The sequence below is a fragment of the Citrus sinensis genome, chromosome 2 (assembly GCF_022201045.2).
Source record: "Citrus sinensis cultivar Valencia sweet orange chromosome 2, DVS_A1.0, whole genome shotgun sequence".
Taxonomy (NCBI): domain Eukaryota; kingdom Viridiplantae; phylum Streptophyta; class Magnoliopsida; order Sapindales; family Rutaceae; genus Citrus; species Citrus sinensis.
The window spans coordinates 30,770,225-30,794,350 of NC_068557.1; the positions used below are offsets into that span (position 1 = coordinate 30,770,225).

At 34.8% G+C, this 24,126-nt stretch overlaps 4 protein-coding genes across 7 annotated transcripts; 2 read left to right on the top strand and 2 right to left on the bottom strand.

Annotated features, from left to right (window-relative positions):
* Positions 1–701: 701 nt before the first annotated feature.
* Positions 702–4,229, top strand: LOC102613414 (14-3-3-like protein D). The gene is made up of 6 exons (XM_006467590.4): positions 702–916; positions 1,094–1,400; positions 1,543–1,630; positions 2,622–2,731; positions 2,837–2,985; positions 3,797–4,229. Exons 1-6 carry the CDS (start codon positions 850–852, stop codon positions 3,850–3,852), a joined length of 777 nt encoding a protein of 258 aa, XP_006467653.1. The 5' UTR covers positions 702–849; the 3' UTR covers positions 3,853–4,229.
* A 1,759-nt stretch (positions 4,230–5,988) lies between these two features.
* On the top strand, positions 5,989–8,680 carry LOC107175459 (protein AGENET DOMAIN (AGD)-CONTAINING P1-like). The gene is made up of 2 exons (XM_015526873.3): positions 5,989–6,510; positions 7,615–8,680. The coding sequence occupies exons 1-2, from the start codon at positions 6,119–6,121 to the stop codon at positions 7,649–7,651; spliced, it is 429 nt and encodes a 142-aa protein (XP_015382359.2). The 5' UTR covers positions 5,989–6,118; the 3' UTR covers positions 7,652–8,680.
* A 341-nt stretch (positions 8,681–9,021) lies between these two features.
* LOC102613115 (dof zinc finger protein DOF1.5) lies at positions 9,022–10,150 on the bottom strand. Its single transcript, XM_006467589.4, has one exon. It carries the CDS (start codon positions 9,781–9,783, stop codon positions 9,265–9,267), a length of 519 nt encoding a protein of 172 aa, XP_006467652.3. The 5' UTR covers positions 9,784–10,150; the 3' UTR covers positions 9,022–9,264.
* Positions 10,151–16,611: 6,461 nt separating this feature from the next.
* Positions 16,612–22,618, bottom strand: LOC102612218 (protein SCAR3). Of its 4 annotated transcripts, none has more exons than XM_025095123.2 (9): positions 22,129–22,618; positions 21,304–21,467; positions 21,054–21,177; positions 20,815–20,944; positions 20,484–20,548; positions 17,767–20,383; positions 17,536–17,640; positions 17,087–17,194; positions 16,612–16,958 (listed from the first exon to the last, which is right to left on the bottom strand). In XM_025095123.2, exons 1-9 carry the CDS (start codon positions 22,281–22,283, stop codon positions 16,908–16,910), a joined length of 3,519 nt encoding a protein of 1,172 aa, XP_024950891.1. In that variant the 5' UTR covers positions 22,284–22,618; the 3' UTR covers positions 16,612–16,907. The 4 variants fall into 4 exon arrangements, with proteins under 4 accessions (XP_024950891.1, XP_006467648.1, XP_006467650.1 ...); XM_006467585.4 differs by having other exon boundaries at positions 20,484–20,551; positions 22,129–22,617; XM_006467587.4 differs by having other exon boundaries at positions 20,484–20,551; positions 21,304–21,436; positions 22,129–22,275.
* Between the last annotated feature and the right edge of the window lie 1,508 nt (positions 22,619–24,126).

Here is a 24,126-nt window from a genome sequence, read left to right on the forward strand (position 1 = left end):
ATACAAGTACCGTACATAACATACAAATTAACAACTAATATAAAAAAAAACTAATAGAGATTTACTAATTTAGGAATTTTGACATTTTGTGACAAAACCTTTGCCATTTCCCTTTGCCCTATTTTTTTTATTGTTTTGTTTAATTTTTTTTTCAATTTTATAATATATTATACGTTGTTTTAAAATATATATATATATATATATATAAAGCCCTTATCCATAATATAATATATATATATTATTTATTTTAAGCTCGGACTTTTTATTTAGATCCTTAACTGAGCCCATATGTTATAAACTTTATTAATTATGAGCCTTTACCCATACTTTCAAGCAACGGATCGGGCTTAAAGCCCGCGGCCCTGGGCCGGCCCGGGCTTTTCTGCCAACCCTACTTGTAGGCGACCCTACTTGTAGGCGAGTGCGAGTTACCGGGAAAAAAAAAGAAAAAAATTCGCAACAGGTAGGTCCACAATTAATAAACCATAATGCTGACTTGGCATATCATTTCTGCCAATCCAATCTCATTCTAAATCCAATCCCGTGTGCATCACCCCCCAATCAATCAATCAAAAACTTTACCTTCCGCCCTTCCAATTGAAAGTGTAATAAACATTATAAATCTCGCGCGTGTGAATAACTTTTCCAAACATCAGCCGGCCTGTCGTGTCCTGTCCCCACGCTCTCCACTTTTGGCCCCCCGTCACTCGCAAACGAAAAAGGTAAAGAAAAAGCTCACACGCTTTGAAAGAGAAGAGAAACAGCATCTTCTCCTCTCCTTCTGAGTTCTCAGTTCTCAGTTCTCAGTTCTCACATTACAGTACTGCTTGTAAAAGCAAAAGATTCGCCATGGACAAAGATCGTGAAAACTTCGTTTACATCGCCAAGCTTGCTGAACAAGCTGAACGATACGACGGTTAGTCAACCAAATTTTATATTTTTGTTCTTTTTTGGAATCACAACTTATTTATTCAGCTGTAATTAGCTTAATACTCTCGGTTTTGTCTATGCGCAAAGAGTTTTTTAAGCTAGATCTGATGATTGAGTAAGCAAATCTGGTGATTTTTGGTTTTTAACGGTTAATTATTCACAGAAATGGTTGATGCAATGAAAAAGGTAGCGAATCTTGACGTGGAACTGACTGTGGAGGAGAGAAACTTACTCTCGGTTGGGTATAAGAATGTGATTGGTGCACGTAGAGCATCATGGAGGATTCTTTCGTCGATAGAGCAGAAAGAAGAGGCCAGAGGGAATGAACTTAATGTGAAAAGAATTAAAGAGTATAGGCAAAAGGTGGAAGCTGAGCTGTCGAAGATCAGCACTGATATTATGCAAGTCATTGATGAGCATTTGATCCCTTCCTGCACCGGAGGTGAATCCACTGTGTTTTACTATAAAATGTGAGTTGTCTCTTTTGCTGGTGGTGGGAAAGGTTTATTTCCATAGATATAAAATAAAAAACTTTTTTAGAAAAATATACCCTTTTATTTGATTTAGATTTTAATTTTTGTGAGTTTGTTTGGTTTCATGTTGTGGGTGCAGGAAAGGTGATTATTATCGGTACTTGGCAGAGTTTAAGACTGGTGATGAGAGGAAAGATGTTGCTGATCTGTCAATGAAAGCCTATCAGGTTTGTGATGGTCTTTGATAATGCTTTTTATTTTGATTTACATTCTCTCTTTGATTGATGAGCTTAAGTTTTCAAGCTTGATCAACCAAAAATACATTTAAGGTCGGAAAAATTGGTTCTGGAGTTTATATTGGTTTTTGTTTTGGCTTGTGAAAGGAAACATCATATTAATTTAAAACTCCTACCTTTTTCCTATGCTTGAATGCTGAGAAAGTAAAGGTTATATCATTGTAGAAACAGAAAAATGACATTTTTCACAATACTCATGTTGGCACATAATAGTTTGTTTGGTTTCAAACTTAATTTGGATTTTGAGTTTACTTAATGCTATGATTCCTCATCATAAAGCACCAGAATTTCATAACCTGTACCTTGAGCATTTTATTATATATTCTAGCTTTCAATTTCAGTATATGATGTTTGTCTTAATAATTTAATAAGATAGACAGTCTGTGAATCATAAATTGATTTCTGATCCTTCAAAGATATCTTCATGGACATATAGGCATGATGTGCCCCATAGCTGCTACTGGATTATGTTTGCTTTTAAGACAGAGCATACCCGTGTAAGTTTTGACCTCATTGTTCGGGATTGAACCTGTGATCCCTTTATGCATGGTTTGTGATCTGTGTTCTTCAGTTGTGTGTATGTGCTGAAAACTGAGTGCATGTTTCTTCATCTTCTTGATCTTCAATTTCTTGATACAATTAATCATTCTTTATTCTTTGGGTTCTTATCATTTAATTATAAGCTTACTGGATGGTTGTGAAGCCGAGAGTGTTCAGAGATAGTTTAATACTCTGAAGTGCCATGATGGCACAACCAGTCTTAATTATATGCCAGCATGACTGGGAGTTTCATCACTGGTTTTCAGGACATATAGCTCAATTCTCCCACAAAACTTGTGGTTGTTTTGGTCAAGTTGTCATTTGCTTGTCCAATAATGGTTTTTTGTCAATTCTGCTCACCTATAGTACTATTTGTTTGCAGGCAGCTTCTACTACCGCAGAAGCTGAATTGTCTCCTACCCACCCCATCCGACTTGGTTTGGCCTTGAACTTCTCAGTTTTTTACTATGAGATTATGAACTCTCCTGAAAGGTACACATACCATTATATTTGTTGGGCCTTATGAGTTCTATCAATTCTCTTTTATTCTTTTGATGACCCATGTGGCTTCCTTTTACATGGGAACATGCACTTCAGGGCATGCCACCTTGCAAAGCAGGCCTTTGATGAAGCCATCTCAGAATTGGATACATTAAGTGAGGAATCTTACAAAGACAGCACGTTGATAATGCAGCTATTGAGGGACAACCTCACTCTTTGGACTTCTGACATACCAGAGGATGGAGGTAACTCATTTATTTGAACCTGAGAATAATAGAAGTGGTCTTTTTCCTCTTGATAAATGCATCTAGGGACTAGTTGCATTAATTTTTTCCTCCTATTAGTTCTGCAACGAAGCCTGCAAATTAATGTCCAAAGATCAAATGTTGTTGAATTACTCAATGTTCCCATGTGTCATTCTGGCACATGACTAGCCAACCATGTATAATCAACTTTTAGGAAGTGTGGTTCAATTACTGTTCTTGCACATTTCTTGGCTCTGCTTCTTTTGGATAGGATACCAATTGTCATTTTTGTGCTGTTACATGGGATCAACGACATTGGAAGCAAGTTGTATTCAATTCAGTGTCGTGTTTAGGCCCTTCTAGATGCCAATTACAGAGGCAATTTTATGCCTGTAAATGAATAACATGGTAATCACTGAATAGTATAGGTCAATTTATGTTATGCCGGGTTCGTGATGAGTTGAGGTATATGATTTGCATGTCAAATATGTAGTCCACTGCTTTTCCAAATTGCCGTTTGAATGGCTGTTTTTCAATCTTGTTCAAAATATTTCTCCTTTGCACATAATGAGCAACCAATCTCCTACTTTTGATTTCCTTATGAAGAGATATATGCAGAAATGGCCATGTCTTGAAGTTGGTTTTTGAAGTATTCTCCTTGTACATAGCTAAAGTTCTATATCTCAAAGTCCATTTCATTTTCTCAATTCTGTAGTATCGCCATTATTGCCACCTTTCTTTCTTGTTTGTGTGTGTGTACATATATATATATATAAAACCAGTTACGTTTTTTATGTAATTGGTATTCTAGGTGATGAAGCCCAGAAAATGGACATCTCTGCTAAAGAGGGTGAAGGTGAAGATTGAAGAAGCAGAGGTGGGTTTGTTTTCCTATTTTGGAGCAGAGTTGCAATCTTTGTTGTTTTCTGTCCTCAGTGAACCAGCCAGGAGCTTGGGAGCTCTAGCATATGATAGCAAGGAAGCTGCAATACCTTTATGACTCCCGGTGTTTTTCTTAGTTTACAAGAGACACTCAAGTACTGTTATTGTGCTGTTCCTATAATGTGGGTGTTATCTTCACTGTCAAGAGTTTCATGATTGGACTGCTTGTATCATTTGCATCCCAGAATCTTTTATATCTGCTGCTGCTGATCAATTTGGACTTAGTGTTAAGACCACTTTGCACTTTATTTGCCGTTTACTTGACAACATTTTTAATTAATTAATTATTTTTTTCATTTAAACTCTGTTGCGAAAACCTTTCCTCTTTTGCCTTTTGATTTTCAATTTTACTTCTCCCCGTGTTTTCTTAAATAGCGGCGGCTTCCATTGAAAAACAAAAATGCTAATAAGCCGCTAATTGATGAGAATAAGGTAGCATTTATCCGGGTCATTTGCACCAAATTGATCAAACATGCTATTTTATGAACTAAATAAGAGCCCTTCAATGGCACGAGTATGAAATTTCAACATACTTCACTCATTTGCACGAATTCCTCCAGTCCTGAACAAACTCTAAACAAGTAAATTAAACAAGTGAAGCATATTATTAATAGGATCCTATTAATAATATGCTTCACTTGCGGTATGCTTGTCACTACTTTTCATGAATTGTTTGAAACAAAGAGAGACGGAAGCGGCTCCAAAGTATCGTTTAAACCAATAGTAAACAAACGCTGATGTCAACCTTACAAAGCACAACTAATACAAGGCACATATACATAATGTAACAAATTCTGCAATATTAAGTTTTTGAAAATCCCTCTTATATAAAGAAGCTTCACCATAGTCCTCCTCTGAAACAATTCTCCATCCAAATATTAAGAAAATAATAATTTTTTTTAAAAAAAAAAAAAAAAAAAGAAGAAGAACCAATGGCTGCGTCTCCCAAGACTCGCAAAATCTGGGCCCTTGCTTATTGCCTCTTATATTTCCTTGGCTGTAGCCCATGGCGAGTCTCAACTCAAAGTGGTGGGCACAGTTTACTGCGACACCTGTCGTACCCAGTTCTTGACTCATGTCAGCAAGATGATCCCAGGTGAGGTACTTGGCTTACCTTACATATGTGACAACAATTTTTATGAGTGCAATATGGTTTAGCGATATGATGATATTGTGACAGATGATGCAAAGGTGCGGTTGGAATGCAGAAAGAAGGTAAAGTGACCCACTCACTTGGTTGAGGGTGAAACGAATCACTCTGGAAGATACAGCCTTGCGGTGCAAGGAGAGCGTGGAAATGAGCTTTGCGAAATTGTTCTCGTAAAATCAAGCAAACCAGATTGCCAAGAGATCAACAGAAATGCCTTCCCATAAGAAGTACTGACAAAGAACGCATGGCCAATCCTCTTGTCTTTATGAAGAACGAACCTATTCCTGAATGCAAGGAGATCCTAAAGGAACTTGGAATCCTTCCAAATAGACATTTTTAAGGAGGGAAATCAATTAGATAACTTAGCAGATTGAATTAATTTTTTCCCTTTTTCTCTCCCCCTTTTTTTTTTTTTTCTTTTTCTTTCTAGTTAGGAATATTCCTCATAATCCAAGCAATTTTTTCAAGTGCTAAGGGATTTTAATGGTTCTTGGTGTATGTTCAGTTGGCTTGGGTTTGGTCGGTTTTTGTCATTAATGAAATGGCATTATTATTTTGACAAATGTCTTGTATTCTCTTAAAGTCTTCTGCATAACTTCATAAATTCATCTTCTATATACTATGCAATTACATCATAAATCCTATTAAATAATTCCATTATATCTCACAAGTATCCGAAGTGCCCATTCGCCTTCTTTTTTGGTTGTTGCTGCTGCTATTATTATTTTGCAATATTAATCCCTGTTTTAAATATTAGTAAGCATTAAAATTTAGCTAATATACTATCAATATCCCGTTTAAAGGAAAGTCGGAACTCGGAACACAAAAGATCAAAGAAACAATATTTACAATGTCGAGGTGGCATTGATCAGACGGCTAGAAATCAACAGGATGAGTTTAAAACTTAGAAGTCCTAAAGCAAAAAGGTCTGAAATTTCCAAGGAGAAACTTTCCTTTAAACCTCTCAAGAAACCCCACAACGAGAACAGAAATTTCACTGACGACTGTCTCTCACATTTAAAACTCAAAAGAATTAAAACAATGTCTTATGCTCACAAAGAAACAGTAGAGATATGCAAGAAACAAGAAGGGCTTGTGAGCTCGTACTACACGGCCACTGTTCTTGCGGCAATAGCAAGAACCAAGTATCTAGTTCGATACGAGACTCGTTTTTCTGAAGACAGAACAAGATTGTTAGTCGAGTCTGTTGATGAAGCCGACATCAGGCCACTGCCGCCACCAAATCTTGAAGTTTCTGAAAAGGTTGATGCTTATGTTAATGACGCTTGGTGGGTTGGAAAGATTGTGAGAAAAGTTGATCCTAACTACTATGTCAAGTTGGATAGTACTGGTACTGTGGTGCATTGTCCTTTTTATAAAGTCAGGGTTCATCTTGAATGGGAACATGGCAAGTGGGTTTATCCTCCAATTAAGTATGTGCTTCTCGTTTAAAGTTTTGATTTTTTTTTTTCTATTTTCCTTTTTGGGGGTCAATTTGAAATATTTGTTAATTCCTTGCTTTTATGACTCTTCTCCATTCATGTTTGTTTTGCAATTGGGAATTTTAGTTGTGAGTCCACATTGTGACTTCTGGTGGAAAATATATTTTCTCTTACGGACCTTTTTTCTTATCAAAAATTCTTTCTTGCTCTGCTGGATGAAGAAACTGGAGGCTACTTTATTTTCAAGAAGATTCTATCTTGTGAGGGGTAGTTTAGTTTTCTGCGTTGGGTTCTCTCTTTCTTGTTATGTTAGTGGCAATTAAGTTCTTCAGGCAACTTAGTTGGGGGTTATACATAGGCGAGCTTGCATTTTGAATACAGTAGTTGGATTCAAAGGTCTTATAATTACTGCTGGCTTAAAGTCATTAATTTGAGTGGTTTGTGTTTGTTCCCATAGAGTTTGGGGCTCAGTTCCTCAGGTCACTTATGTTGAAAAGCCACTACTTTCTACCAAATATTTGAAGGTTATTCAGTGATGATTTTTCTAAGTGGGTTCTGGTATATGAAAAGAAATGTCATTTTGCAAGCTAACTTTGGATGCATATGATGGAATATGGACGGACTCTTATCCAAATCCATGTGCACTCTTTGAACCCTATGAGCTTGAAACTTAAAGCTACTTTACCCACCAGAAAGACTAATCCAATCCATAATGATGTACCAGAAGCGACATTTTTGTTACTCGACCAACCATCCAGATAAGCAAATTCAACGGGCACACTAATCAGTAAGATTGATGAACTAGGAACTAAGTTCCCACTAAACCAACAAACACATAGACCTGCCCTAGTTATTGGAACCCACAAACCTTGAATATGAAACAAAAGTAGTCAAATTTTCCCTGCGAGTCACATTGACGGCTCAAAAGATATTCCTCTGTCCCTTTCTATATGTGTCATTTATGCTCCTTTTGGCTATTACTATGCAATTCAAAGTCTCTAATGTGCACTGTACCGTCACCTCTGTTTTTAGTTAAGAATCGTAACCTCTTTGAGCTCTCATCTAACGTGACTCCATTGTTTTGGTTTTTGGTAGGCCTCAAACTGACGAAGACCAATCAAATGCAATCTGAGCAGGGAAGCTAGTTAGGATTCAATAATATCTTGGGGTAAAGACAGCGTAGCTTTTACTGTAATTTCAAGGCACATAACGCATTAGCATTGGTGAAGAAATTAGGCCCTGACCATTCGGAGAGCATCAGTTTCTCAGGACCTGGAGTTTGACACACTGCATCTTTTTCCTTATTCTGATTGGCAAGATGCATAGAAAGGCATTATATTTTTCACTTTCTGGTTTGCAATTCTTCTGCTTCAAGCAGCCAAACATACGGACATAATTCTCGGATAATAATAGAAAATGACTAACTTGTGTACTTATGACTAGGAAAACATATTGGAAATAACCCAACTTATCTTTTGCTTCATATATTATGCTTGATCTATTGGCTGACGCACAATGCACACGTATTAGTTATTCTAATCCTTTTATCTCAGCCAACCCCCCAACATATTCTTCTGCCTTAAAGTGGCATCATTTTGTTCTTTGGTTCTCAATTTTTAGTCAGCAATCCAATGCAAGGCTCAATTCATGCGTGCACTAGGACCTGTCCCTGTCACAAGTTTTTTTTTTTTTTTTTTTTTTTTAACCGAAGAACTAAAATGCAATTCTAAGAGCAGAGAGAGTGTACAGAATCAACTTTTTGGAGTTATTGTTCTACTTATTTTAAAATTATGAACTGGTTTCTATTACTGTTGTTGCAGAATAACGAATGTGGGCATGGATATTATGTAGTTATGTATGCCACCATATCACATTTTCTTTACCTTAAAGGTTTTATTTTTTGACTAAACAATAGAACACATTTACAAGAAGAGAATTCAATTATCAAGGCATCTAGAAGCTTAGTTTATGAGGGCATAAAGATAAGATTTTTTTCTCCGCAATACACATGCTTCTATTTTCGCCCAACTGAAAAAGCAAAGAATATAACAAATAAAATACAAATTCCAGAGGGTTAATTTCTTTCATTCCCTGTTCTGGACTCTGAGAAAGAAAAGAAATATCAACATCTCTAAAGATCGTCCAGACAGGACGGTGTCGCATTAAGTTTACTGGGAGGAAATTTAGTGACCGTCCTCATCATCTAAAATTTATTTATCAGCGCCAATGTACGTAGTTTGCGCAAATACATGTATGAAAAAACTCATATTAAATAATCCTGATCTATCTTTGATCAAGATTTGTGTTACTCACTCGATCTGTTTCCAATCCAAAGATTATCTACACGCCGTTTGATTTTATCAGTTGAATTAATCACAGCCTCTTGACTAAACATTGAATTCCGCTGTCCACAGGAACCTCAATGATCATTCAGCGTGGCATAGAAATAATATTTCTTACAGCAACCAGGCATGAGTAATCATTTATCATAGGGAACATGAATTATCCGAGCCAACTTATTTCTTCTTTTATTATTATTTATATATGCATATACATACATACTGGTTAAGAGTGACTTATAAGTTAGAAGACTCTCTAATTTAATTGAAAACCAGCTGGCATCATACATGTACATACATCACTAGGATCAAAATCAATATATAAATTATAATACATTAATTTTTTTTATATCAAATTATAGTTATCTCAGACGGATGGTTAAATGAAGAAATAACAAAATCAAAATCAACAAAGTTGACCACCTGAGTTGCTCCGTCGCCGCTTCACGGGGAAAGCATTTTGGAAACCTCCGTAGCCGTGGGCAGCTGCTGCCGGGTGCCAGTCCTCCACGAACACCCCCTCTAAATCAAACTGATCAAGCTGGTGGTGCAGTAGCTGATGATGATGATCACCAGAGGCGACGTCATACAAGCAACCATCCGGGAGGCCTCGACCGGGAGGCTTGGTCTTGCGGCGGCCGGCACCGACGGGGACATTGCGGAGGGCCCCGCCAGCAGTCCAGTATCTCTGACAGCCCTTGCAGAAATGCCTAGGCTGGTTAACGTTGTAGTTGTTGAAGTAACAAAATTTTGTCTCCATGCTCTTGCATCTAGGGCATGGTATGATCTTGTCTGGTCTTTTATCAACAACCGCTTGTGGCTGATCACTTCCTCTTTGGTTTTGTTCTTCTTTAACTTGACGTCCGTGCAACGTAATTGTTTTCCCAAACAGCTTGATTCCTTGTTCTTCTTCATCGTTCCCCATGATTAATTTAATTATTTAAGAAATTAAAAAGGAAAGATAATTAAACAACTGATAAAGAAACAGAGTGAGAAAGAGTTGCTGATGATTTTGTGAGAAATGTTTTTGTGTGTGTGTTATACATATATATGTATATATATATATATAGAGAGAGAGAGAGAGAGGATTCAAAGCTGAAAAAGTGCAAGCAAGAAATTAAATTTTGGGATCAGGGACTGAAAATTATAAATGAATAAAATATCCCTCACTATTAATTAAGGAATTAATTATTACTGCTAATAATTATTATTATTATAATAGGTTAGGTGGCGTCAAAAAGCTGAAGAAGTGCTTTTTTGTCGACGTCAAATATTTCAATTCCTGCTCGCTCTGGAATCTGGATCGATCCCCCAATACGTGAATGATGAATGAAAAAAACGCATTCGCATTTGCATGGCTTTGAAAGTCCAAAAAGTGGGGCCTATTACAGCGAGGTCGCGTAGTACAAAGTGTCAATGACAATGCGGGGGAGCAAGCATCATCCACCCATAAAGTTGTCTTTGTTCTCATCAATTTTTCCTATTCACTTTTTTCTAAAAAATGCCCTAACCCCATGGAAAGAAAAAAGATTAAAGATAAAGATAAAGATAAAGCTTTCGATCGTGTTTCGCTTTGAAAAGCTCTTGAATTATATTACTTTGCCACATCACAGACCAAAATGTAAACTGTATTGGCCGTGAAGCTCATGATAACTCTCAATTCAATTTCATTGGAATATTATAAGACATATATGCAATATTTTAGAAAGTAGGTTTAACTAATTCATCTTTTTTTAAAAAAAATAATAATAATAAAAAGAGGAAGAAGAAGAGATAGAAAGATCCGGACATGATCTCGGAGGTGCTATTGCAAAAGTCGTCACTTTACAAAAGGTAAAGATTTGTTTAGTTCTTATATTTTGAATTAAGTGTCTATTTAGTAATTATATTTAAAAAATACATCAAAACACCCTTAGTAATTATATTGTGATCATACCTTTATTTTTCTTTATTTTTACAATAATACTCTTGTAACAATATTCTTAGAGATGGTAACGAAAATAAAAGAATATAAATTTATCAAATTAGCCTTAAAAGTAAAATAAAAACTAGTTGTTATTATTTTACTTTTAAGATTAATTTGATAAATTAATTTTTTTACAAAAAAAAAAAGACATTAGTGAGATTGTTGGTTGCAAGGATATTAAACATTACTTTAAATTGGTTTATATTAATTTATTTATGAATAATAATTAGTAAGATTACTACATTGGTATAAAAAATCCAGTTGTTTCATGCTGATATTTATTTCTTAATTTGCTAATAATTAATTATTGGTTAACGTATTAAATAACTTTTTAATGGATCAAACAATTAATGTCAAAAATATTATTGTAGGGGTATTATTGTAAAAGTAAAGACAAAGTAAGGGTAAGAGTTTAACATATGAATGTGGTTATTTGAATCCACCAAATTCTTGTCTACACCCATTTTAAAAAATAAATTCATTAATGAAAATTTAATATTTGAAGATCTCAAAATTGTCCTTTACTAATCTCTTTTTGTCTCAACCTTTAAATTGTATATTCTCCATCTGTTCTCACATTCTATAAATTAAACACTCAATTTCATTTTTTTTGAATTTTTTTTTCTTTTTTCTGTCTTATTAGATCATGATCTTTATTTCATACTTTTTATATACAATAAATTTTTTCTTTGATATTCATTAACTTTTATGGTGACAAAAATTTATTGATGTTAAATTTTAAATACTGGGTTTTGTTCCTCATAGTTTGTGGTATCAATTATTTACAACTAAAAGAATATATCTGAATTAATTAATAAAAATTTGGAAAATTGAGATGAGAAAGAGAAAAAAAGGGTTAATTAAGTAATTTTATTATAAATTATTTAGATAATAAATTTCTTAATTAGAAAAAGGGTATAGAGAGGAAATTGGTGGGTTTAAATAGTCCTACCCTTAACTTATTTAATAGCAGAGGTATTTCGAAACATTTTTCAATATATAAAAAACTAACAGACACTTAAACTAAAATATTGTGCTAAAGGAATATATTATCCCTTTGAAAATTATGGTTAACGTGTGCTTTTAGAGAGGAAAAGGCTTGTAATTGAATGATCTAATAGATGCCATATATATTTCTGACTAACAGGATATGCAAATGCAAATATTCATTAACTTCCAATCTTATTTGCACCATGAAGCCAACAGCAGCGAGCCGGCAACCCTGCTCATGACATTGCCGTCTATTTATTATTCTTAATTATCAAATTACTAAAGTATATTTAAAAGATACTAATATTCGTACCAACCATCACAAGTACAAATTCTTTCAGATAAAGAAAGATGACAAATTTCTACTAGTTATTTATAATTGCCAATATGACTTTCGTTTTCTTGTAATTTTTTAAAAGAAATCGTACTGTTTTCTACATCCAATTAGCTCCATTCAAGCTTTCAGGTAATTTTTATGGATCGTGTTATCTAATTTTACCCGTATTCTTTAGGTTCAAATTTTATATGTAAGCTAATAATTAAACTAGAATTACTGTTAATAATAGTAGTCTAGAAGATCATTTGACAACTATAAGAGCTAGTTCGGTATTCTATAGTTTTTAAAATAATTGTCGTTAGTTGTTCTTTAAGAATAATCAGTTATAAAAAGAATCAATTTAATGGTTAGTAAAATTTATTTTCAAAAGTGCTAAGAATTTTAAAAATAGTCGAATGCGTTTGATAAATCTTATTGATAAGATGTTTTAAGAATGCTAATGACTGAAATGGAGATAATATTGAATAAATTTGTTTAAACATTTATAAATATGTGTAAGTAATATTCTTTATTGTGTTTATATAATGATTGACAACTAAAATAAATATTTTCATTTATTAATTTTTTTATTTTGTTATTTCAATATAATTGATAATAATAATAATAAAATCTCTATAAATTTAATGATTTTATTTCCTAATTGAATAAGGATAATTTTGGATTTTTATAGTATGTGTGAGGATATATATATGAAATTGTTTTAAGTATAAAAATAATTCTAAAAATCAGATTTTGAAAAGCTAACCTTTCCATACATTTTAAAATCTATTGTAGGATAGAGCGGTTTTGTTAATTTTTAAAAAATTTTATCAGATGCCAAAATTAATTTTTAACTTTTCAAAATTACTTTTAAACCTCTCAAAAGTGATCTGAAATTGGCCATAAGTTGTATTTGGAAGCGTTGGTACCTTAAATGTCAACAATATCCATTAGAAGGTTCATTTTTTTTCCCTAGTTAGCTTGTTTATACTATTTTACACACACAACATATGAAATATAGAGCGATGATAGAGGTATAAATTCCTTGTACAAATAAATTTTGTATAACTTGATATGGTATAATTTTATTAGTTGAATGAAAATATAAAATAATAAAAATAAATCATGTAAGTCAATAGAAATTTAATCCAACCAATTTAATCATATCACATCAATTTATATATATATATATATATATAATTATGAAGAGATTGTAATCCTATCATCACTCATGCATAATGGAGAAATTAACTTATAAACTTAACATCAGTGATCGTAGTTACTCTACGGATTCTCTGTATTTAGTTACTGGTCCTATCAGATTCCACCAGATGGCTATATATGTATAACTTGTTCCGTGGCAGGTGATGGACGTCACTTGCATTTATTCATATATGCAAAATCACTTTGTGGGAAAAGAAAAAGGAGAACGTGGGTCATAACCTAATTAGTATTTATAATCAAACAGGATAATTAAAGGGGATGTTGATATCTAAAGTTGGATGCTGTTATATTATATATATATTACTTTTTTGCTTCTTGCCACAATCTTTTCATGTTTCAGTGAATTTGATGCATAATAACCTTTGTTGCATGCCTAAAATTATTGATTGGGTTCATGGGTAGCTTTCAATTGCAAATGTAGTGGAAAGTCGTTTTTTTTTTTTTTTTTAATATGGGATTTGTTTAATATCTTTACTTTAATAAAGGAATCTAATTTGATTAATGCATGCAAAAGTAGTTCATTTCCAAAGAAACATTTTCTTCTTTATTTTATTTGGAAAGCGCGGTGCACTTTTTCTTTAGGATGCTTTATTAGAATTTAGAAGTCTCTTTTTGATTAAGATACTATAAAGTACAGAGTCATTTGCATGAGTGCACACTTTTTGATTTGTGGAGCGCCCCCATCTTATTGATTAGCAGAAGCTCGATTTCCAAGTGCCATAGTGTGTGTACACAATATGAATACGATCATTTGATGTGATAAATTCTGATAGATGATTATTAGGTGTTAAAACAATGATTGATACCCACTTAATGATTCTAGCACCGTTCTCATTATCAGGAACAGATGGCTAAGGGGTTTGTTGGTTTAGTTGGTTCATTGTTGCTGTTGACAAGTAGCTAAAGAAGTGCTCTAATCAAATTGTGTTAAGTAATTAAACACGAAAATAAATAAATAAAATAAAAAAAAGATTTAAGTGGCATGTTGCTTGCTGGTGGAGCAAATTGCTTTATTAAAATGAAAGCAAAAAAGTCTAAACTTTCCTCTTTGTTTGTTATGCCAGCCCAAAACCAGAGATTAAGCTGTAGAGATATGATTGAATAAATGAAAGAAGTATTGTTTCTAGATGCATGCGTTTTTGGTGTGGCCATTATGTTTCAATATGGCTGCTACAACAATGTCCCATCCCACTGGGTTATGTGTCTCTCTGTGTTTGTGTGTACATATATTTAGGTCGTTTCTATTTCGAAAACAGAAGGAAAAAGTTTACCACATGGCAAGGAAGGTGAAGTGACCAAGGTACAAGAGCATAAAATCATTTTGCATATGAAATTGCTGTCACCCTCCCGTTCCATAGGAGAATTGAACAAGCACACGAAAATCCTGCTTGCCTCTGTAAATTAAATTTGAAGCATAAGTTTTGTTCCTTTAAACATACAATTTCTTATTTAACACATAAAATCTCAAAGTATGAGATTGAATTGCACTCCCACCAAAAAGAGCTTTTGGAAATTGAATTGCACTCCCACCAAAAAGAGGGTTTACAAATTATGATTTCTTGGTATTCTACATATTAAAAAAGGAAAAAAATTTGTTTTTGGTACACATTTATTTAAGAGTAAATTTTGGATTATCTTCTTGTGAATTAACTATTTTCAAATCATCTCATTATTTTTGAAAATATCAAATTACATCCTAAAAGTAATTAACTTTAACGATTGACTACCGCTGAGTTGTTAAAAATACGAAACTAACATTTTTTAATAGTTTTTGTTAACTAAAACTATGTGTTTTTATTTGTATAAGACATTAATTTTTTTCTTTTTTATGAAAAATTATGGACATATAAATATATAATAGTTCTAGAACAAAGCAATTTTGTTTTACATCATTGACAAATGAAGCAAAAATGGACAAAGCAAAGTAAAATCAGACAAAACAAAACAAAATATTTAAGGTGAGAAAGAAAGCACTTTGCAGGCTTGAAAAAAGCTCGACTTGACCCTGACCTAAATCGGAGTCGGGCCTTCAATTTCAGTAATCAGGTCGGGTCAAGCTCGGGCTTGGCCATCCCTAACTCAAGCGCTTCATTTGTATTGTTTCATCTATAATTCATTCCCGCCATTAAGATTAAAAATAACCACTTCGAACTAATTCACATACACACTTAGAAAATTAATTCTACACATAATAAGTTAACTCCTCATGATATTGACACTTATTACCATAAATTTATTTTACAATAGATTCGTGCACTTGCAAATAGTATAAAATTTGCACAATAGTAGTACAATTGCATTTACCTATAAAAGAAGGTGAGTTTTATTATATGAGGATGGACGTACAGCAAGAAAGTGTAACTTTTATTAAAAGATGAATGAAAAATAACAAATGAATTTTGAGAATTTTGACTTTTTGGAATTAGATTAAAATTTTTATTAAAGTACATTTTTCTCCTCCAAAATATAAGTAAGAGGTGATACTCATTGTATCTAATAATAAATATATAAGAGTGAAAAAAATAAAAAGGTTTGACTTCTTTCAGTTAACTGACCTTTGAAAATATATAAATATTATTTTACCCCTTTCACGGTTTCGCTGTTAAAATTGACTTAAAGATAACATATTTTAGAATTATTTTAATTATTTTAATAATAAGGGTGATGATGTAAAAATAATAAATTCACAAAAAAAAAACTCTGAAATTTACCCTTCATTTAATTTAATAGGTAAGTTGTGAGCTACTTGTAAATAAATAAAAATTAATAATACTCGGTCTCGGTTTTCCTCCGAGAACTGGTGGCTTAGGTTCCACTATCCTAGAAGTTGAAGACTAACTGAACAAGGCTCACATCATTACGTCGAACTTTTATTTGGCAATTTCTTTATTCATTCATATTTGTCCTTCATCCCTTGATTCTTGTAAACATCAACCTTGTCACACTCCTTTAAATATAAATTAAACTACCTACATAGGAAGAAATTAATTAGTACCAAATTTGTTTTATGCCATTATCTTTAATTTTTCCTTAAGAGCTAGCTACTTCAACTTACAGTTTGCTTTATTTATTCAATTTTTTTGTAAATCATGATTTTGACAACATTGATGATTAAGAGTGAAGAAAGGTATCACAACATACTGCTTGACAAACAATTCAGATGTGAAAATAACAAAAGATATTTAAATTCCATCCTGCGCGTTAAAACCCCAGGCAGTGACTTGTATAATACATCAATGGACAACGATGGTGGTAAATTTATTCTTTAAAGCACATTCTTGAATAATCTTGGACATTTCAATAAATAATCGCCTCAAAGATAAGATTACATATCATGTCAGAACTAATCTCATTGTTTACAACATAAATTTTAAACTCAAGAAATTAATGAAACAATTGCAAATAGATACAGGAAGAGCCCTACAAATTAATTACAAAAAGAAACTGGGATTATGCACATATGTATAACAGCATTGCCCAATGGCCAACATCACAGAGCCAGAACAATAAGAAGATTGGATTCTCTTACCGATGTTATGGCATCCCAAAATTATCAAGTATCACTCCAGTTATCATCGTCCTCACCATCATCGCTAGCCACAGCCTGCAAGTCCCGCAGTTATTAATTTTATAGTCTGATGCTCTGATTCATGGGAAGGGAACAAAAGAAAACAAATTTTGATGGAAATTGGGGGAATACATGATGAGAAAAGAAGAAGACAAATTATAAACCTGTCGGATTGCATTTGCTTTCTCTAAAATTGCAGTGACTTTGACGTTTGCACCGGGAGCTGGAGAGAAGGTTGGCCTTGCTGCTACTGTTGGCCTCAGGCTGAATGACTGATAAAAAAAAACAGAAGACAACAAAAGTCTTAGATAGATTAACATACATTATTTTACACCTTTTTTTGCGGGAATTAGGACCACCTTGATTTATTTATTTTTAATTAAAACCAAAGTACTAATTCACTGATATATATTTTGAACTCTTCAGTCCTTTTGTTCTTGTTTACATTTCACTTCTGTCCTTTTCTTCTGTTGTTTTAATTAGAAAGAAATTCAATCAGATGAGTTATATGTTCATTATCATTTTCGCAATTTGTCCATAGATATGTTGTTATCATTTTCGGAAGCTGTCCATAGATAAAAGTAAATTGAGAAAGTATTCCTTATCTACTTACTTTTGTTCTGATTTGATGCAAAAAGTCCTCTTTTTCATCCATCCCCTTGCCATTTGCACTCTGATTAACTTCCTTCTTCCCATTCAACTTCTGCTGGTCCTCCAGCTGCACTCAGAGAATTCCATAAGTTTGTAAATTGGCAGTTCTGACTTCCCAATATGTTCTATGGAATATGAGAAATGAAAAGTAAAAAATAAAAATAAAATAAAATCGGCAATGCTTCCATGATACCTTGCTCTCTCTTATGTGTGCAACAACCTCCTTGTTAGTCAATTGTTGATCACCAGGGCCTGACTCACGTTCCTGAGACATGGTACATCCTGAAAGTTCCTGGTCCAATGCATGTCTCAGGGCATCTGATACATGATATTGTTTTTCAGAATATTGTTTGTGTTCTGCCACATCTGAATGGGGTTTCGAGAGGCGCCATTGCATTGGAGGGAGAGGTGGTGGCAATGGGCTAGACTCTGTAGGATTTGGATCAGAGTCTGTTTTTATTTCTCCCTGTAGTGCAGGGTTAATAGCATCCAAGCTTGGGAGAGCAGGTTCTGCACCATTCTCAGTATATGTACTCTGAAATCCGCTGTGAGCAGGCATGCCAATTTTCGGTGCTCTTTCTACCTGCACGGTGCTTGAAACAGATTCCAAGGATGACATTCGACGTAAAGCATCATAAAGCTCATGGTTGTTGCTTCCTCCAGGAGATGATTCCCACTGCTCTGAATTTGACTCAGAGTGATGGCTGGCACAGTCATCTGACATATATGGAGATGATCTACAGAAAGTGTCGTCATCAGAATCAGAAACATAGTCACGCAGAGGAATAGCAGGCTCAGGGACCAACTGAAACGAAGGAAACATGTCTCTAACGCTTTCAGGGCACTGACTCCCATCAGGAAATTTCAGTTTTAGTTTGGAAGTCTCAGAGCTATCTACAGGGTTGAAAGATATTTTCATATGTTCAAGTGGTGGTGAAGAAGTAAGTGAACCTAGAGGAGATCTGCATCCAAACCTCTCCATGAAGGCTGTCTTCGAAATTGTCTGATATGCATCATGGTGGTGCCCACTTCCCCCATCAAATACACCAGTCTTTAGAGAGCTAACTGCTTCAGACTTGTCATCATGCACAAGTGACAACGTTTTATGGAAACCGTTTATAAGTAACCTATGGCCAAATCCAAACACCAGAGATGAGTTACTATCATTCTCCTCATTTGCTCCAGTAGATGTGGCCTTGACATCTGATGCCAGCTCAGTCCCAGATGCAGCTGCAGCAGTTAGACTCAAACCACCTCGATGACCATGCTCAAATTTGTTGCTATGAGAACCAGTGGGTTTTTCAAGTTCGGAATCAGAATCAGCAAATGAAACTGGAACCTTTCCAACACTAGCACTTGAAGCCTTCTCATAACTATTAGCATTCACATCAAGCTTTTCATTCTGCCCTTCAACCTTCGGAGAGGTGGTATCTGGAGTACCAGAATTACCTCTGAAAACAACATTCAGACTATTGCCATTTGATACAGCAAAATCAGGAGGCTTTGAAGGCTGAAGTCCTAATAGGCCACCATTTGTCCAGAATTTAACAGAATGAACACTGTGAAATTCATCAAGAGATTCTTGAGAGTCACAAAAACTACTTGTGGTTCTTTCTCCTGATTGTTCATGTAAATTGGACATTCTGGAGAGAGAGGATGATGGGTCACTGAGAACAGACTCCACTTTTGGACCATCAGTGATGACCGGTTCTACTTTTGAACTATCAAGACTATCAACACTTGCATAGATATCAGTGCCTGGTGAATGGTCTGAATCAGAAGATTTTGCTGATATTTGAGGTGTTTGTTCATGGACAATACTGACTGAGGGAACTGAGTCAGGTAAATTACCAGTCAATCCATTACTTGAAGGACCACCCAATACAGTTTTAGATTCAATGCTAGAAGAATATTGGACAGAACTATGTTCAATAAGCTCTTCAATTCCATCTTCCGTTTTGCAATTGTTAACACTGGAGTAACATTCCTCCACTTCCCGTTTCGTTTGACAATCAAGGTCATTTTCAGATTCCGATTCTATAGTGTTAAGGGCATCCATGTAGTTGTCTGTTTCACTTTCTACTTCATCAAGCTGGTCTCCATTGGATATAGATTTTTGAATGTCTTCATCAGCAGGAAGGATATCCATTTGATCAACATTTTCAAGGATGGCAGTTCCTCTTTCCTGAGTATCTGAGTCAAAATTAGCTGAAAGCACCTCCTGATACTCTCTATCAAGCAAGATATCCATTTGGTCAACACTTCTAAGGTAGGCAGTTCCTCTGTTCTGTGTATCTGTGTCAAAACTTGCTGAAAGCATCTCCGGAGGCTCGCTATCAAGCATGATATCCATTCCATCAACATTTGTATGGTTGGCAGTTCCTCCATCCTGCGTATTTATGTCAAAATTTGCTGAAATCGCCCCTGGAACTTCATCGCTATCACATTGCTGACTCTTAGGCTCCACTATTTCTTCTTTTTCATCCCAGGTAACACAAAATGAACTAGGGATAGTTCGTTCTGGTGAGGAACTGTGTGGTCTGTCATCAACCATTTGATTTGATTCAACACAAAAATCTGAATCAAGTGTATCAATATGCTGCATCAACCTAGAAGAGGATTCCTCAGACCCTTGTTCTCCAGGTTGCAAGGAGGAACCCAGATTGAAAACACAATCTATATAACCCAACCCAGTTCTGGAATCAAAAGACTTTGAACGGTCTCCAAAGTCAGATTTCAGTGTCATGTCAACGATGGAGGGAGTTTGAGAAGAAGTCTGCCCATTAACGCCTGGAGAAGTCAGATGCATTCTGCATTGCATGAAATCACAAATGTCTCACACATTTCAATTTCATCAAAGGGAATTGAAGACGTTTGGAGTTCATAATATAGATTATCGATATAGATTACCTGCCACTGTGATTAGATATCGATGCAACACGTGATATTTCTCCATTTCTTTGAGATGACCTTTTCTTCTGTTCATTAAGACATTTTACATTTAGACATAATCAGAAAAACAGCAAAATATATATATGTTCCGTAAGAAAGTATGTCCCCACGTTTCCATTACAAATGTCTCGGAGGCAACTATATCCACTATTATAACTCATTTAAAATTCATTTGTGGAATAAAATAATTTCATGAACATGATTACATGAATTTGTGAGGCACATCACATGACTGGCAAGACAAAATCATTATGGTTGCAATTCTCATCTCAGTTCATCTAAATGGTACCTTTTTACGAGCCTTCTTTTCTCTTTGGATTTTATCGGCAGTTGCATCAATGGTGCTACCGGATACTCTTCTAAAGAAGGTTGGATCTGAATACCTCTTCAGACAAGATCCTGGACCCCCTGCATCAAATCTGATAGGCAAAGCAGAGAAATAAGTATCTAAAATCAATTTTTAAACCTCATTATCTGATTACAATGGTTGTCAACTTAAATAAAGAGTAATTAAAAAATGAAACATACCTATCAAGCAAGTGCAAACGAGGAGGATTGTGACATTCTTCATAGGAATCCATAATAAATTGTGGCAAGTCATTGCAGATGAAATGATTTTGCTCATTTTGAATGCGAGGATGCCACTCAGAACCTGCAAAGCAACTGCTCTCCGTAAAGACTGGAATTATTTGTAAATCAACGTAGCACATAAGATATTAGCAAATAGGCAAAATAAACTTCCATGAATTGGCTCAAAGCAGTGGACCAAGAGCCATACCAGCTGTGTAGGCAAAATGTATGTGGCTTGTTTGAGCCAATACAGCCTTCTCAAGGGGAGGAAGTGCAGCCTCAATGCGTTGCACACGAACTGTCAACTTATGGCTTCTAGAAGCAGTAGCCATCACTTGCTCCTGTAAGCCATGAAAAACCTCAGCTGCAAATCTACAACATGTGAAAGACACTCCATCGTTTAGAATATTCTACAACTGTTTAGATGCACAATAAAAAATAAAAAGAAAAAGAAATGGATACTAGGAAAGAAAAATTAAGGGTTAGCAAACCAGATAAGTTGTCAAAATTATGTTTTGGAAATCCATGTCAAGTTGTTAAAATGTTAACAGAATCAGGCTGGTGATTTACTTACAATTTCTCCAGCATTATGCTTTCGAACGTGGAATGCATTAGTAATCTAAATATAGTGACATAACCTCCTCACTATGGTGGAATTTCTCACCACTGCTTTCACTTTCACATGATATTAAACATATTCAATTCAAAGTTATTCCTCCAGTTTAGAGTTAACACTTGCTAGGATCCCTTTCGCCCTAGCTCATCTCTCAAAAAACATCAGAAATTGTAAATTACCAAATACAGACAACTCAAGAGATCAAAGTTACACTGAAGCTAATTTTTTTTAAAAAAGATGAACATAATTGCACAGTAAATAAATATTGTTTTCGTCCTAATAGAACACTAAATATGAAATACAGTATGGTAACACAATTCGTTCTCTCCTTGAATAAAATGAAATTAGGGAATGAGCAAAGTGAATGTAGTAGATACATAAACGAATGAAGAAAGTAAGCAACACGAAACAACATACTCAGCAAGATCGCCTAATTGACGCAAGATCCCAACGAGGCCGGCCACGGCGACGCCATCAAGCACGGCTTTCGGATCTTCTTTGTTCGCCTCTTTGTACAGCTCCGGCTGGCCAAGGCCGTACTCGTTTCTCACTCCAAACCTCACCAACGGCATCGTTGTACTGTCTTCTCTGAAACTTGTGTGTGAGTTTTAAGAGGGACGGATGCATACATGTAGATGCCGTGTTATTGTGAGTAAATACTAATGCAGATGAATGAATGGAGTTAATGAGTGAACAGTACTAAATAAATGAGAAGAGAGAATTCTTGTTTTGTTTTTATAATTTTTTCATTTAATTGAAAAAGAAAAAAAAAAGAAAAAAAAAGAGGGAGAGAGAGGGGGAGTAGAGTAGGTGGTTAGATTGGAGCAGCTTAACTGCCGAGAGAGAGAGTGTGTTCATGGCCTTGAGGCTTAGCTGCTGAAGACGACATTGCCAACACTGCAAGCCATTCTCTCTCTTGTCTCTCTCAAAACACAGTGATTTTAACACCTAGAGACGATATTACCCTGATTTGTTCACTTAATGACTGTGGTGCCATCTCATGAAATGACAATTTTGGGTTTCGCTTTCCTGCGATGTTGGCAGAGGATGGAACGTGGGTACCATTACTGATTACTTTGACTTTGGTTGCTTGCCAAATTAGTCTGGTTTTTTGGAAACAAAGGGTTAAGTTATTCCAACTTAAATTTTTAATTTAAAATTTTTATAAAAATCCTAAGTTATTGATTTTAAGAAATTTAGTAGTGTATGAATAGTTATGATTCGATGTTATTTCCTCAATCAACTGAGACCCAAATGTTTTATTAGACCATGTGAAAGGTTGTAACTAAAATAAAGGTGGGTGTTCGGCCATAGACATGGGGAATGCCACTTTGATCCCACGATCTCCTTGTTCTTGATTTCCTGTTGAAGACAATCTTAAAACTTCTCTGAAGCTACTACACTATCGAAGCTGGCTTGCCAGTTTTGGTTACTGGTCGGGCTTTTGGCTAGCGATGGGAGATTAGTTAGCGGAAGAACTTGCAGGCTTGCTCCTTCAAAAGCTCATGCAGTGTGTCTCCCCCGATGGACGAGTGCTTAGGTTGCTGATAGGGGGGCCCTACTGTCCCTCCCTAATCTCAGTCTCGTGGAGAGAAAGACTTTATAAGGCCGAAATCAAGTGCAAACACTTCCTTATTATTAAAATGATCGAAAACTGAATAGCAAAAGCAGCAGCAATTCGACGATCTCAAGCGTATCTTCCCCAAGAGATCCACATGCATTTGAGGTCCAACGAAATTTCCGAATTGAGTTATGTTTAATTTGACTAGTTAGGATTAGAAATTTAATTAGGCTGTCGTCAGTTTAGCAAAGTAAACTATGTCATTTGTTGCTCAATTAAAAACTTAATTAAACAATTGCGAATAATGTTAAACTAATTGCAAGTGACATAAAGTAACATGATAGCAAAGGTCAACGATATCCCCGTCTAATAATAAGTCATAGAAAGTCATCGATCTGGACGATAAACTATCATTCAAGGAAATGACAGTCTGGTAGATGATACTACTGCGTATGCAAACAGTTGGGGTTCTGTTTTTCAGTTTTCCTATCGTTTTCAGTTTTAATAAATTACCCTTTTATCAAAGGCTTACTTAGTTAACAAATATTTGTGATTGATATTATTATGAAAGCGATTTGGAGGAAATATTAATGCCAAGAAGGCAAGAATTGACATCTCTCGTAGCCCTTTGGTAGGAGTAGGACTACCATCAGCTCACTCATCAATAATGTAGATCTAACTTTTATTCTTAAGTGCACAATTCTCACAAAATTAGATGTGTAATAATCATAGCTTAATTTAGAAATGATACCCAAAAATACATCTAAATTCTAATAAAAAGAGTTTGATTGCTGTGGCAGAAGATGGGCAGCTCCGATTCATGGAAACAAACATCGCTGTATTCAAACAAAAAA

What these genes read in the sequence shown, in the direction of transcription:
- LOC102612218 (XM_006467585.4), bottom strand. Translation starts at nt 22,283, where the DNA reads ATGCCGTTGGTGAGGTTTGGAGTGAGAAACGAGTACGGCCTTGGCCAG. An exon ending in TGCATCAAATCAGAACAAAA is followed by an intron (nt 17,195 to 17,535) that starts GTAAGTAGATAA and finishes TTTTTTTATCAG; the next exon opens with TCATTCAGCCTGAGGCCAAC. An exon ending in AAGCAAATGCAATCCGACAG is followed by an intron (nt 16,959 to 17,086) that starts GTTTATAATTTG and finishes CGGGACTTGCAG; the next exon opens with GCTGTGGCTAGCGATGATGG.
- LOC107175459 (XM_015526873.3), top strand. Translation starts at nt 6,119, where the DNA reads ATGTCTTATGCTCACAAAGAAACAGTAGAGATATGCAAGAAACAAGAA. An exon ending in TGGGTTTATCCTCCAATTAA is followed by an intron (nt 6,511 to 7,614) that starts GTATGTGCTTCT and finishes GGTTTTTGGTAG; the next exon opens with GCCTCAAACTGACGAAGACC.
- LOC102613414 (XM_006467590.4), top strand. Translation starts at nt 850, where the DNA reads ATGGACAAAGATCGTGAAAACTTCGTTTACATCGCCAAGCTTGCTGAA. An exon ending in ACAAGCTGAACGATACGACG is followed by an intron (nt 917 to 1,093) that starts GTTAGTCAACCA and finishes AATTATTCACAG; the next exon opens with AAATGGTTGATGCAATGAAA. An exon ending in TGACATACCAGAGGATGGAG is followed by an intron (nt 2,986 to 3,796) that starts GTAACTCATTTA and finishes TTGGTATTCTAG; the next exon opens with GTGATGAAGCCCAGAAAATG.
- LOC102613115 (XM_006467589.4), bottom strand. Translation starts at nt 9,783, where the DNA reads ATGGGGAACGATGAAGAAGAACAAGGAATCAAGCTGTTTGGGAAAACA.